Source organism: Hyposmocoma kahamanoa, unplaced genomic scaffold (assembly GCF_003589595.1).
Source record: "Hyposmocoma kahamanoa isolate Upper Pololo Valley unplaced genomic scaffold, ASM358959v1 78, whole genome shotgun sequence".
Classification (NCBI taxonomy): domain Eukaryota; kingdom Metazoa; phylum Arthropoda; class Insecta; order Lepidoptera; family Cosmopterigidae; genus Hyposmocoma; species Hyposmocoma kahamanoa.
Window position 1 is genome coordinate 15,588,931 of NW_020653945.1, and position 16,324 is coordinate 15,605,254.

General features: G+C 36.3%; 1 protein-coding gene across 1 annotated transcript in view; it reads left to right on the top strand.

Moving 5' to 3' along the window:
• The first annotated feature begins 736 nt into the window (after positions 1 to 736).
• Positions 737 to 16,324, top strand: part of LOC113233064 (zinc finger protein ZIC 4-like) — a 33,098-nt gene continuing 17,510 nt past the window's right edge. The window contains exons 1-2 of the mRNA XM_026468029.1: positions 737 to 1,042; positions 7,986 to 8,816. Of these exons, the coding sequence (XP_026323814.1) occupies positions 8,108 to 8,816 (709 nt within the window). The 5' untranslated portion in view covers positions 737 to 1,042; positions 7,986 to 8,107. The remainder of the gene's footprint in view (positions 1,043 to 7,985; positions 8,817 to 16,324) is intronic.

A 16,324-nucleotide genomic window follows, 5' to 3' on the forward strand; every position in this document is an offset into this window, starting at 1 on the left:
CAAAGAGTGCTTAGCTCATAAATTAAGTACCTACTAGATTAATTTAAATAAGTGTAAATATATATATTTTAAAAGGTCAGTATCAGTAATACATTATGTTAGACGCGATAGCATCAAACATAAATATTACAATGAGTTAATGTAACTAATATATTATACTAGCTAAGTGATAGAAAATCGCTAGCGAAATATCGGCTCCGCATGTAAGCGCGACACAGCAACGCAGCGTGACGCGTATTAAATTAAAAGCGACGACATGTGTTTTCTTTCCCACAGGAAAATACATTAGCCGAAACATTTCCCGACCTCGCCCCTCTTACTCCCACCTACGGCACTGCTGCTGAGTGCGAGCGGAAAACGCGACATGGCGCCCTCCAAACTAACAGCCAGCTTTCAAAGTAAATCTGATAAAGCGAACACATTACGACACCAACACAAAGAAAATTTCTTCTTTACACTACCCGTGAGCTTTATCTTACTTCTTTGTTAATCGTCGTCCGAAAAGAGTAAGTTAGAAAGAGACGGTTAGACGATGCAGTTGCGTTCAGAAGTGGGCACTATTGGGTGAAAAAGTGGATGGCGTCCCGCCCTTCTCGTCGCGCAGGGCTGCGTTCGCGCCTTGAGGTTCGGGCGCGACTCGTTTTGATTTTCTGAGTAGCGGCATGCTGCTGCCGGCGCGTCGAGGGGCGGCGTCGCGGGAGCCCACAGTCATGCTGAGAACCTCAGCGGAGCCGGTGGACCCACGTCGCGAACCCTTTCATCGGCGCCAGAAAAAATCGTTGCGAGACAATTTGTCCAAGAAGCTGATGTCGCCAGCTATACGACGTCGAGTCGAAAAGTCCGGCTGTGAAACTAAAACTATACCGTTATAACAATACGCCAACTCCTGTGATAATAATTCCATTAGTTTCATGAGGATACTGAAATTTATTTTAGGTACACGTTGAGTGAAGTGTTTTTTACTGGTGTCGTTAATAAAACTATGCATATAGTGATTCCTCAACAATCCTGATGGTATAGTCTGGATTTGTATAAATGCCAGGTGAGTTTTGTTAATAATTTTATTTTTATTGTCTCAATAATGCTATTACGAAATTAATGGATAATTTAGGAACCTCACTTACCCTAAACAATATTGTACGGAAGAATCAGATAGGGTACAACAAGACAGTGTACAGTTTAAAAATTAGATATTTTTCCCTATCTATTAATAAAATGTTATTTACACAACCCTTATCATTTAAACTTAGGTAATAGATTTGATAGTAGACTTTTTTTTCATTTCAATCATTCTAATTAGGCAGCTGTAAATTTGACCATATAACATTTAACTTCAGTTATGAAAAGCTTTCTTGGACGTCGATTTCTAAATTTCGATTTGCCACTTAAATAACATCGCCATAGAATGAGTCTAGTTCAAATTATATATAGAAAGAATGATTTAAATATAAAGCTTAAGTAAGGCCCGTATAGCATACAAACAAAAATATCTCTATCAGACAATTTAACTCTGTAATACTTTATGCACAAAAAATGTATGTTATGTGTACTTCGGCATTTGTGAACCGATTTTGATGATACTTTTTTATTGGAAAGAGAACACTTCAGTATTGGTTCCATTTAAATTTGAAGAAAATATTCCACCTCTAAGGGTAGCAAACTAAGGGATGGATCCGGTTTCGCGCACTTTCCGGTATCCAATTTCAATGAAACTTGCAAATAGATGTATTTCCACGAACTTTTGAGGTCAGTTTTTTAATATAAAAGGTGTAATAAATTACGCTTTAAATTTCGTATGTATGAGTATCTAAAATATTTGATATATAAATTACTCAATAGTTTATAACATAACATTATGTTGTATACACAGTGGTAGGTAATTTAAATTAAGATTATTATGGATCCTGTAAAGGCACAGCAAAACTTTTAAAGTTATTCTATTTACTTAAGCGTTAAGATTAATGAGGATATATTGCTCAGTGTGTTTGAAAAGAAATCGTTTTTAAAATTTATTTTATAATACTTTGTATCAGTTTATTCAACATGTCATCTACATAATATTTAATACATATATGTATAATTAACTGGGCATATTCCTATCATGTGAGTTGACATTGTTATTAAGTACATGTTGAGTATTAGTACTTATAAATTAAAAATCCCAATGTAAATATGATTAGTTTCAGAACAATACTGAAAGCTTTAATTTTGGCCTAGAACTATCGTTAATATCTACCTATATACCTATTTTTTTTCACATAGAAATAAAATAGACTATGGAAACAATTTTACTTGAGACATTAAAAACTATCAAATTAAATATAAATTTTAACATTTTCATCGTTATTCACTGAATGATTATTACTAGTTACAAAATTCTCACGACGTATTACAAAATTGCCATGTACGAGATTTAAAACTATAGTGAAACAAAACTTTTGTACTAAAGGTGTATTTGTTATACAGCTTCTACGTATTGGAATGACAAAAATCCACGGTAGTGACACGTTTAGATCTTGCAGTCAATTCGATCTTTAAAATAAATATTTGAAATGATAAATGTGTACAAATATTTATTTACAAAGAGCCACCCCTAGAGTTAGTTATACGCTCTTCTCAGGATAATATACCTTACGAATGAGTGGTAGATTTTAATCAATGTGACGTTTCCAATTGTAATTTATTTACCTACGAAATAAAGACGAAACAGTTTTGTAGAAAGGGCGCTGTTTTAAAATGCAGTTTAAGGTTTAAAATTGAATGTAAAACAGATTGTAAATAATTTAAAATAGTCCTGAAAAACCAAAACATGCTCCCATGAATTTTTTTTTGAAATGGAGCCCTTTTTATAAAACACCGATGTGAGTCCAAAGTTTTATTCTTTTCGAGATGTTTTAGAGCAGAAGGACAAGGACTACAGACCACATAATCTGTGACAAGGACAAATTTTGTAGAAAAATCGGGAGAGAAATAAAAAGAGATATCTAGGTATATACACAATCAAAATATAGAGAGCACAAAAAGGTGTACCGTACGAAGAAGTCATAATTATTTACTCAACAGACTTCAGTTGCATTTTATTTTATTAAGTAATCCACCCATTTACTGAAAATTACATGTATAAATAAAATTACTATATGTAAAGTATTTTTAGTGGATTGAAGAATTGTGTAAAAAAAACAGAACGTTCAATTTTACAAAGTCATGTGGAGGTGATAATCGGACCCTTAATAAAGTGACATGTGAATTTCAAAAGCGCATTTATTACATGAAAGTCATTAAAATAAAACAAATTATATATATATGAAATTTTATCTCTCGTATTCATATTTGATAATATATTCATATTGAAAATAACATAAAAAGTTAACGACTAATTTCGTTCATAAAATTTTTAAACCTCTCCACTGAATAATTATCGTTTTACAGATCTGGCCTTATTACACCAAGAGTATGAAACTTGTCAATTAATCAATACATAGTACTGTAAAACTGACCTCAAAAGTAATTCATCCCCTAGTTTGCCAACCTTAAATGTACAATATTTTCTTCAAATTGAAATGGGACCACTTCTGAGGTAGGTACCCTCTTTCCAATAAAATCATCAAAATCGATTTACAATACAAATAAACTACAGTCTAATTGAGAACCTCCTCCTTTTTTTTGAAATCGGTTAAAAAAATTGATTTTTCTACATATCCACTGAATAATATCACTGGTTATAGATTTTAAGAAATGAAAAAGACTGAAACTTTGTTTATTTTTTCCATTGAGATATGGTTAAAAACCAAAAACATAGACAGCAACAAGCACGTAGAAAGATTCGTAAGGTCCGCTAGTTCCTTCCGTGGCTTAATGGCATAGCATTTGGCACGATTTGCTGGAACACGTTGGTTCTAAATCAGCCGGATCGTAGATATTTTTTCTAAGTGCTTTGTGTTGTGTGTGTTCGATCTTTATATTAATAAATTATAACAAAGTAGTGGAGTAATTTCACAAAAAGAATTGAGTATCATGGTGGTCAAACATCACGGCGTTCAATAATAAACTTAAAAATTATGAACAAATAGTTTAAATTCCTATGTGTAGCAATCGCTAAAACCTTAAGATCTCTTTTCAACATTTCAAAACGGTTTTTATTATTAAAAGAAATAAAATTTAATTACTTGATTAAAGGATAGAAAATCATGCAATGACTTATCATGACATGACTTATGATTATATAATTTCATATTCTTATTATTTAATATAAAAATATTGTGATGAAATCAATCCTCAACCTGCGTGTTGGATTGTGGTCTAAACTGTCTTCTCAGATGAGACCCGTGAACAGCAGCAGGTAATATTTGCAGTAAGTTGACGATAACGGTAAATAGATTAGTATTTATTTTAAATTTAAGTACCTAGTTACATTACGTAGGTAAGTACGTGTGAAACAGGTTTTGATTGTAGAAAGTTACTTCCATCAAATTATTACTTTTTACTTTTCACGCAAACAGTCTTCCATGAATTAATAGTTATTTATATATTCCTCTTAGAATTAACCTATCGCACTGTTAATACAATACTGTATTAACTCAAAAAGTGTAGGTATTTGTTTCAAAATCGATGAAAAACGAATTTCACACCGTGAAAGATTAATAAAATTAATGTATAGGTTAAAGTTTATTACAGATATCTAAACAAGTGTCTACTCGCCAAATATATTTTGAAAAATAGGACTGTTTTGTCCAGAATTAGCTCAAAAAAAATTGTCTCATTTTGAGTTAAGTTGATATCTTTTAATTGTTTCTTACAATATTCTAACCACTGCTTTATTGAAGTGTAGAGAATCAAATTTTACGTTCAGCAATAGCATAATCTGGAGTTTCACATATTTTGAGTTACAACACTATTGTATAGCAGTGCGCTATAATGCCAGCAATTTATTGATAATTATAATAGATAAGATGACCAAGAAATGATGTTTTGTTGAATAGTTTGTAATAATAACTTTTTGTTTTATATTTATGTTACTAATAGAATTTTACAAGTTCAGCATTAACTTAAGTATCTACCATAGGGTTTTTTAGCCGGTAGAAGTCAGGCATAACCTCTCCGAAGCCCTCGCGGCGGAGAAGTATCCTAGGAGGATTTCCCTTTAAGTGTCTAGACGGAGTTTAACTAAGGATAAATCAAAATTCAATTCCACAATAGAGGCTGTCAGCGCTGAAACCTGTAACCTATATTTATCATATGAAATATTTATTGTATGAAAATATCATCCAAATATGAAATAATGACGTACTTAAGTATCATTTAAAGTAAATTTGTAGAAAAAAAAATTAAATGTGGGTTACACCACTTTTGCGCTGATAGCCTCAATTAAGAACTAATTACTACAAATTAACTAACAAAGAGAACATAATAGCACAATGTTAAGATGTAATTTACTTGAATTTATTCTATTTCACGTCTCTTTCAACAATAAAATAGATGCACTTTTATGACGAGCCGATTCATTTCAGTTGTTTATCTTTTATATTACAAATATTTTGTTCAAAAATTAATGCATTGAACATTTCAACGCCCTTATCCAAATTAGTACCTACACTTTACATTGTAGTACATTGTCACTTTCACACACATTTTTTTACAAAATAATTAAATATAAATATAACTTGCTTAATACTGTCTTAGAAATAGTTTATACGTAATAAACACTTACGGGCAATGAATTTTAGTTGTTTACAAATTATTACTCGTGTAAATATAATAAAATATAAATAGAATGTGAAGATTTTGAAAAACGTACATAATATTTTTTATATATATAAATTTAAAATGTAAATAATTAAATTAAATGTATACATAAACATACGCACATGCACACACACACACACACACACACACACACACACACACACACACACACACACACACACACACACTAACACACACACACACACACACACGCGCGCGCACGCTAACTATACACCATATTATGTCTACCACCTACTATTTAAATTTAAAATATCTATTGTTTTTTCTTAGTTGATACAATTGCTACTTTTTAATGTGTAAATAAATAAAATCTAGGTGCTTACAATATAACAGCGTGAAACCCTCTCCACTTATATTGCCATGACCTTACGGGGCGTCATATTGTACTATAGATAGCAAAGTATGCCCTTTTTCTTTCATTACAAATGTGCAATATTGTCGCCTTACTTTTTCAAACGCGTATCTTAAAGCACAAAGTTACTTAAATGCAAACAATGAATTGTACATACAAATTTTGCTGGATGATTTTACACTGGCTTTTACTTATATTTATTCTTAAAGTAATGCATCTAAATTAACCCCTTGATAAGAAATTTAAAATAAATAAAAAGTTGTGCCATCTCCTGAATAATCACTCTTTATAAGTACGAGTTTGAGAAAGTAGGCGACGATATGATATGCAATAAATAAATACCTTATTTAACATGAAATATATTAAAAAAGAAACGAATATATAAATTAATAAAAAACAAACTCGTTGAATAGGTCTTATCCTCAACTACAGAGAACAGGGAATACATAATCCTCGCTGATATTTTGTTATATTTGGTTATTGGTTAAGAACCCCACAAAAAAACGACAATTAAAATTTAAAATCTAAAATATGCAAGAAACAAGACAAAACATAAAGTACAAAGCAAAAGAAACGCATATCGGGATTGCTTGTCAAATAAAAACCACAATAGTTAAAAAAAAATTGCAAACCCCAAGCCTTGAATTCAATATAGAACTACTTACACAATTTACAGAATAAACAAGCTTGCATAAACGCAACATATACATATACATAACTTAAGTAGTACACGATAAATTCCTTCATCTTATGAAGACCTCGAAAGATATTAATGAGATTAAAGACTAATTCCGTAAAACTGCAGAAAAAATTCAACGTAACATCTGTAAATTTCAACAAATTTAACTTTGCTGTTGCGATGCGAGGTGTTACTATGGTTCAAGCCCAGAATACACGTGAAATTGATTTAAATGTCAGAAAATGTCGAATTTTTATTAATCCTATCGCTCCATGTCTGTCTGTGGAGATCTGTCAACCCGTTGCTTTGTGATGAAGCGGCCACGCGGCGGGGAGCCCGCAGATAATGCACAGATTAGATGAAAATCTAAAAGGAACGACATTGTTTAACGGGCCCAGGTAGAGAACAACTCTTGTATTCTATATACTACGGTGAAGTGTTCTAAACAATATACAAACAAGATTACGTCGAAATAATGCGATTATATGCATTAGCAAAAAATATACATTTGCCCTGATGGACACATTTTGAAAATGTTTTCGGGTGTGACATCAAACTATAATGAATTTTTTTTAGTTACAGAAATACTTATTTCAATGTTTGTTTTCACATTTAAACAGACTCTGAAATGTTTCGTTTAAAGAGGCATTAAAATCCTTAGGTTACTTTTAGGGGCACTACAATTTCGTGCATGGTCGTTAAATCAGGATTGTTTTTGCTTTTACTATTCCTATAGTAGTGTAGTACCTACATAATTTTATTAAGAAGTGGTAATAAAATAATCCTGGGTGCATTTGAGAGTCCGTGAAACCGGTTTTATCATTCATAAAATCTATTTTAATAAAGTATCGACGCTAAACCTCTGCCATAAAAGAGATTGGAGCCAGCCTAACAAATAAACTAAAATTAAATATACACAGGCACAATCAAAATTTTTGTCTCAGGCGTATAAAAATGTCCTATAAATTTACCCACAGGTTAATTTAATGTCCAAAAGTACCTGCCTCACTTTTTTTTCACTGTAAATAAATGCGTGTCGCCGGTTATGGGTGCTCGAATGCGTATTATTATTTAAAATTTTTGAGAAATGATTTTGAATTTGTCTCGATCTCAAATGGCTACGAGAGTTTTTAGTTTACTTTTTATTATCCTGACTTTATTTGATATTTTATAATTTTTTACGTTTTACAGGTTTCGCGGTCCTGGATGGTCCAATAGGATTGCTGTAAGCTCAACAGAGCAGTATTGGAACACGGAAGCGTCGGTGACGACGCTGTCGGCAAAAGCAAGAGCGGGGCGCTCCCGCCGCGTGGATGGTGGCGGGCGAATGGGGCTATGCGCCGGCGTCGGCCGCCCCCGCCATGAATGTTTTTCTCGAGTCGAATCAGGCACATCTAGCCTCGTACGGGCTGAAGATGTCGCCACAGCCGGGATGCGGCATGGGCCCGCAGCATCGCGCTGCTGCTGCGCCACACGCGCCTCCGCACCACGCGCCGCATTACCAGCCCTATCCGCTACACTCGTACCAGCCTGGAGGCTACTTGCGTGACTACGGTGGCTGCGGCGAACTGTTCCCGCAGCAGCCATTGGATCAAAGCTGGGAGTGGCGCGGCGACGTGCACTACCAGGGCGGCGCGCCACCTTTGGTGCCCCACGCGCATCCTCATGCGCCGCATGCCTTCTTGCGCTACGTGCGCGCGCCGCCTCGCCGTGACATGCGCTGTCAGTGGCTGGACCCCGATCAACCGCCGCCAAAAAAGTTGTGCAACAAACTGTTCTCGAGTATGCACGAAATCGTCACGCACCTCACAGTGGAACACGTCGGCGGGCCCGAGTGCACAACACACGCGTGTTTTTGGCAGGGCTGCTCACGAAACGGACGGCCCTTTAAAGCTAAATACAAGTTGGTGAATCACATTCGAGTGCACACAGGGGAAAAACCATTTCCTTGTCCGTTCCCCGGCTGCGGGAAAGTATTCGCCAGATCGGAAAACCTAAAGATTCACAAAAGGACACATACAGGTGAGTATCATTATTTTTTCTATAGTTTTATGCAAAATTACATGCAATTGCTATTCATTATTTTAAGTAAATAAAAGCAATATCCCCTTGGTACATACAGTACCTAGTATATACGTGGGGCGCACTATAAGTTTCCGGAATAAATCAGAAAAAAAGACTATAAATGGTCAGAAATGAATTTATTGCAATTGTAGCTGTAAAGGTACTAACTGGGTGATAAATCTGTTAAATATTTCTCATAGATGGCGCTACGACTAAAAAGTCGTTGAAAGACCAAGTACAAAGACACGACGCAAGCACATAGAAAAATTCGTGAGGTTCGTTGGTTCGTTCCGTGGCTTAGTTGGTATAGCGTCTGACACGGTATGCAAGAAGACGTCGCTTCGAATCCGACCGGATCGAAGGAATTTTTTCTGAGTGTTTTTTCTGAGTGTTCGATCTTTGTATTAATAATTATAACAAACTAGTGGAGTCATTTCACAAAAAAATAATTGAATATCAATTCAATAAAAATTTAATTAATGAATTTATTGTTTCTCAAAATATTCTCCGTTAGCGTTAATGCACTTTTTCATAGGAATGAACCAATTTTGAAAACATTTATGCCACTCCTCCGTGACAATCTCTGAAACATATTTTTTATACTCTTCGACTGCCTCCTTAGGTGATGAAAATCGTTGACTGCGTTTCTGGTTCTTAATTTTTGGAAATAAATAAAAGTCACAAGGTGCCAGGTCGGGACTGTACGCGGAATGGCTCATAAGTTCAACGTTGTTCAACTTCAAAAAATCATTTGTCTGTCAGGCCCTGTGAGAACTGGCATTATCGAGGTGCAAGATGAGACGGCGTTTGCGGTTATTTTTACGGAGTTTGTCAATAACTTCCGGTAAACAAATGGTCGTGTACCAATCACTATTCACGATACAACAATTCTCCAAAACAACAGTAGCCACGTGTCCAGTTTTATTAAAAAAAGAGGCAATCATCCGCTTAGAGGCACTCTGCACGCGCGCCACTTTGGTTGGTTTCAGCTCATCTTGAAAGACCCATAAACTCGATTGCTGCTTTGTTTTGGGATCGTAACTATAAATCCATGTTTCGTCACCTGTTACTATGTCCCACACCAAATTTGAACCCCTTCGTTGAGATTCAACGAAGGGGTTCAAATTATTCAAAGTTCAATATCAGATGATAAGCATGGCATTGCACCAAGTGACGCGATCCGTTTTTTGAGCCACAAGTCAAATTGCGTGGGATCCACGGAGTGCACAGCTTTTTCACACCCAAACATTGACTTCCAAATGTTTGTGTAGTATTGATTGTATTTGACTCACGCCTATGCCTAAGGATGCCCGACTCTCATCGTATGTCACATGCCTGTCTGTTTTGATCATACGGCGCACAGTATCGAAGTTTTTGTTGTTCACATCAGTGGACGGGCGACAATCACGAAATTCGTCACTGAAATTCACAAGACCGCATTTGAATTCTGCAATCCAGCTATAAATATATTAAAAGTCTTGCATGGTGCTTCATCGGCAAAAGCAGTTTGAAGCCGTGCGAAGCTACGCTGAGTAGTAGACAATCATACTACGAAAATTTTCACGAGTTAAATCCATGGTGATGTAGACAACCAATTTCTAAAATGACGCCACAATGTAAAAACAAGTGACAGTCTGAAACAAACTGTATTCTACAACCAAAGAGTTCCATTTTCAAATGTTATAATTACTGTTTAAATATTGTTTATGTAAGTGGCCAGTTCCGGAAACTTATAGTGCACCCTATGTACTTGCAACGGGTTCAAACTTAGAATGATTCGTCACGACTGTAAGTAAGTCAAAGATATAAACGTTCCTTGCGTCCGGCAACGGTGTAGTGAGACGTCGCAGCTATTCAAGCGAAGTAGTGTTGATCTGCCGAAACATTTCAATTCTCATTAATTCATAATGAACCGCCTCCCGCGGTCGATGCCGCCTGCCGTGACTGACGGATGCGATATATCCTTGCACGCCTCGACAATAACCGCACTGACACAATGACATCACAACAAACTTCTGTCAAAGAAGATCCTTGTAACACGATCCTGAGCACAAACAACGGAGCTAACGGCCAGCCTATAAATGTCCACGTCGACTTGTGAAGTCCGTTTCTCGGTAAGGACAAAAACCGTTCAACTCAGAGCTCCATTTTTCAATTCATTACAAAAGTCGAAAGATTCATCTGAACTGTGTAATGTTATATAGAAAAAATCAGCCATAAATTAAAACGTCCAGTTCCATCGACTGGGTTCCTTGTGCGTCTCCCTCGCTCGCTAGGCGCATTGTTACCAGTATAAAGTATTGGTACTTAAGTTTAAATATCGATTTTTAAGGGAAGAGTCCAAGAATTTGTATAGCATCGGTTGGCGTCGGGAGTGTGGCCAGATGGTTTTATTTTATTTTTTTTTCGACTGTCACTGTTCGGTGTTGCGTTGGGACTTTTGTCCTGTGCCCCCGTACGCTATTATCTCATACGGATTTTGAATAGAGCAACCTTTTTGTGGGGAAGTTTGGAGAATTGTTTTATGGGTGGTTATAAATTTACTTCGAAAGCTTCCTGAAAAAATGGTTGACTAGGAGCTCAATTTCATTATTAGCTATAATTAGTAGAGTGTAAATATTGAAATTATGATTGTTGCCCAAAAACTTTTATATACAACTCGCTCTTGGATTCATTGTTGCTTTTTTTAAATTCGAATATATAATAATTTGAAATATTAACTTAACAGTTTTTATTGCTAATATTTAATCAACCGATTGTATATTGATTAGTTAAAAGAGTAATGCAGTTGGATTAGGAATGTAAAGAAAGAAACTTCGATTATACTGGTTGTTGCCCCATGTAGGACTGCCGGCGCCGCCGTACTGGCGTTCCCCGTCGTCCGTCGGAAACTGATATTTTTATTACAGCCACGCTCCACAAGTAAAATGATACTTTTTGTTTAAAGATCAGTAGCGGAATCGATTTCAATTACTCATTTTATTCTTAAATAATTTATTAAAGAATATTTTACTCTTTTTTTTTATACGCATTTCGACAATAAATTAAAATTTTTACTGTAACCAACTTCATTAATTTCATATATTTTATTATGAAAGTTGTTTTTATTTCGTCTAATTAGTTGTCAGCTGTGATCATGGAACCTGTAAGGTTTGTTTGAAAAAAACATATGCGATTCAGTACTAAAAAAATAGTTCATTTTGAAAATGAAACAATTTCTTTTACTTTTACTATTTTGTTTTCACCATTTGTGATGAAAACTTAAGAAATTGATGCGTGTAATATGTTTCATCATCAATCTACCCATACGCCTCGCTACTGGACACGGGTCACCTCTCAGGCGAGGGTTTTCGGCCACAGTCTGCCACGCTGACCCAATTCGAGCTGGAGACTTGACACATTTTCCGAGGGTTGTGAACCTTCTTCGACGTGCAGATTTCATCAAGGTGTTTTCCTTCACCGAAAAGCTCGTGGTCGATTTCAAATAAAATTTCGCAGATAAATTCGGAAAAACTCAGAGGTGCAAGCCTGGATTCGAACCCACGGCCTCTGCTTGGGAGGCGGTAGGTCAAATATTTTTTAACGAATACCTAACACATTCTTCGTGCGTATTAGTTCTATTGCTGTAACTGTGACAGGTCCCATTTGTTTTTTTTTATGACCAAGTGATGTGACCGGACGAACTACTCATGCGCCTGGTGGTATTTGATACGCCTGTTCACAGTTACAGTACCACTCACAGCTTTAAATCGCAAAGGTCTCACGTGTACTGCTACCGCACCTGTTACCCTGAGACTTAGGCGACAAGTCCCATCTGCCTGTAATTTCACCAACACCCTTACTTACCCTTCAAACAAATGGTCACATTACTGCTTGGCGGCAGAAATACGTAAGGTAGCAGTACTTCTCTGGACGAACTCTTTCACAAGGAACCTTACTGTTACTAAAAATATTGAGATAGATTTTCGTTCATTTATTTATTTTATCATTGTGGTGTGTGTACCTTCTGTTACTTGCATAAAATTCGACACTTAATGAAACAACCGTCGAGTGCCCGGGGCAACGATGAGGCCCGTGCTCGCCGCTGTTCACGCCGCCCGCTGCCGCCGCCGGCTCACTCCACCCACGGCGCGCGATTACTTAATTCCCTCTTAAGCCTTTGTAAACACTCAACACCTTTTAGTAACTTGCAATTAAGGCGGTTAAGCTTGATTTTTTACCTACTGCCTTATTTGAATTTTTGTATAGTTCACGTTTTATTCTTATTATACCAAATGGCGGGACGAACAAGTTGTACGCCTAGTGCTAAGCGACACGCCTGTTCGTAACAGTTGCAGTGCCGCTCGGAGCTCACAAAGATTTGAGGGGCGCTACCTCTGCACCCGTCACTCTGAGACATAAGTTGACACGTCTCATGTGCCTGTAATTTACCAGCACTAAGTAAGGTCGCAGTACTTCCCTGGACGAACTTTTTCACGAGGAGCTCTACTGCTACTAAACACTTTTTGTTACTATCATATGATAGTGAACATATAGCTATTTTCGAGTCATTGCGAAAATGTGTTTATTTGTTCAACGTTTAAGAAACTTCATTACCAAATCGAAGGGTTACCTAGGGTGTTCACAAAGCGGTAATGATGATATGATCCAACGAAGACAACCCCGGCTATCAAACGCAGCTCTAATACGGCGTATAAAATGACGCTTTCAAAATATTTTGCAAACAATACGACCCTCGCGTTTGCGCCCCTGCGGTCGCGCCACGCATTGTCTGCGCGTCGACTGTCGAGCACAGCTCTAGTATTATTGCCACTAACTAAATATTGAGGCGTTGAGTGCACTAGTCAGCTTTATGATGGACTGTTAATATAAATATTGCTTTGTAAAGCAACTAATAAATTTATTTTGAAGCAGATATAAAGGGTGGCATAGGTCAGTTTTGTTTTTGTGGTAAATAGTAAAAACATATAAAATTATAAGAGTAGCAAGATTTTTTTATGATACTAAATAACGAGACGAATAAGGTGTGTGCTTGGTGGTGAGCAACGTGGCTGTCAGTAACAGTTGCAGTGCCACTCAGAGCTTTAAATCACAAAGATCTGTGGGGCACTGCCACTACACCCTGAGACATAAGTTGACAAGTCCCATGTGCCTGTAATTTCACCAGCACCCTTACCCTTCAAAATTTGCGACAGACATTGGTAAGGCAGTACTTCACTGGTCGAACTCTTTCACAAGGAGCTCTACTGCTACTAAAATTTGAAGCTTTGTATGTTTATGGACGAAACTTAAAAAAATAATTCAATCTTTTTTCCTTTAACACCGTTGCATATTTACCGTAAGTACAGGAAGTGACTTAAAAATATATCCAACTATTATCATTCACCGTAGAATGCTTAAAATTGATCAACTTTTTATACCAGCAGTAATATTTCAACGGCCATAGAATTATAGTCTATAATGCTCTACACATGATAATGTTGTAACCCTTATGAAAGTAACTGTCAGTGCATTTTTAAAGGTGTTTATGTACATGTGGCCATCTGCCCCAATTGATAAATTGTATAAAAAATATTACCAACACAATACGACTGTGCTTGTGTGCTAATATATCGCGAGGGGATTTTTGTCCAATGTTTTCGAATTTTGTCAGCACATTCCAAAATCTTTTAATGTTTAAAACGTGACGGCCATTTTGTTTCATTTGTGTTTTATTATCCGCACTACACATTTTCAGCAAACAAACATAAACAAACATTAATTTCGACGTATCGTCGTGGTCATATAAAACACTCAAATTGAAAATAAAAATTATCACAAATAACTATATCATGCTCAAAATGTAACACTAATGTTTTATAGATTCGCTCTAAATCAATTTTTCACTCATAAATACGCAATTTTATTCAAAACACCATGTAAAAACAAAACGATTATGCCATGGGCGTGGCCGACCCATCACCCGTCGGTAGCAATATTACAACCCTCGGCACGCACACACTCACCGCCCACGTACACGTATGCACACAATCTGTTTCTTTACACGATGTAATCGCACACATGAAAAGTATCACTTGATACTCCAAACACACGTACTGTATTGTCACCTCTGTAGACAATGAACGTAAGCGCTTTATTTTTTATCTTCTTTATACAATACATCCCCTATGTCCCCTGCTCTGAAGTGACGACATCAAGCGCCCTGCACATACGTCCGCTGCGCATACAGATTTGTTGAAGGCTATTTAAATAACAAAGTTAGCGACTGTGGAATAAATTACCAACCATTGATGCTAAACTGTAAAAAATTCTAACTCCGTGGAGGTAAACACACGTTCCTGTGAGCCTTGAATGTAAGAAAAAGTGAATTGAACTTTCAGATTAGTTTCCAACTGGGTGGAAATTTTTATTCAAGCATTCTACAATATCGTGTTTTTCTTCTATACATAAGACTCTACCATTACAACCATTAGTATGATCTATTAAAAAATAGTCTTCTCACTTCTTAAGAGACTATACGAAAACTTTATAAGTTCGAAAAGACAATCAATACAGTATAAAGCAAGTATTTTATAGTGTTCTCATGAAAACGAACGTGAAAATGGTTTTTATTTGTCATATTCGTCGAGATGGTGCGAAACTCGTGAACAGGACTTTGGCGTGCGAACAAAAACCCTGGGGACCCGTTTCAACGCGACGGGGAAGAAAATATCTTATGTAGCGAGTGTAGATGTATCTTTAAGGATCGAAGACGGTTGTGGCAGCATCACATTCCTTCGACGCAGTACGAATCTCACATCACTAATGTGACTTTAGCAATTTGTTAATTACATAGGCGCGCGATAAGAACTTCGCAATGATTTATGAACGCGCCAACTAACATACGGTGATAAAAAGTACTATGTTAAATATTGTTAAATAGATTCATTAAAATATGCGTCCGATTAAAAACAAACTATATCCGTCATCGCCTTTTTTTCCTTTCTTTTACACAAAAAAGGCGAAAAAGACAGTAAGGCAGATTTTTGAAAAATATCGTGAATATAACAAACCGCTATTTGTTGGCTTCGTAGACTACTCTAAAGCTTTTGACAGTCTCAGCCATGATTCCATTTGGGAAAGTTTGAATAGTCAAGACATAAGCGACCAATATATTAACATAATAAAAAACATATACAACATTAGCAAAGCTAGAGTAAAATTAGAATGTTTAGGACAAGAGTTTCCAATCGAGAGACGCATCAAGCAGGGAGACCCTATCTCGCAGAAAATGTTTTCGGCAGTGCTGGAAAATATCTTTAAGACGTTGGAATGGGAGGAGTATGGCCTGAAAATATATGGAATAAAACTGAACCACCTGAGATTCGCCGACGATTTGGTGCACTTCGAAGAATCTGAAGATGAAGATGCTACACCCTCTATACACGGATAGCAAAAAGATTGGTTTGTCGATGAATACTAGTCAG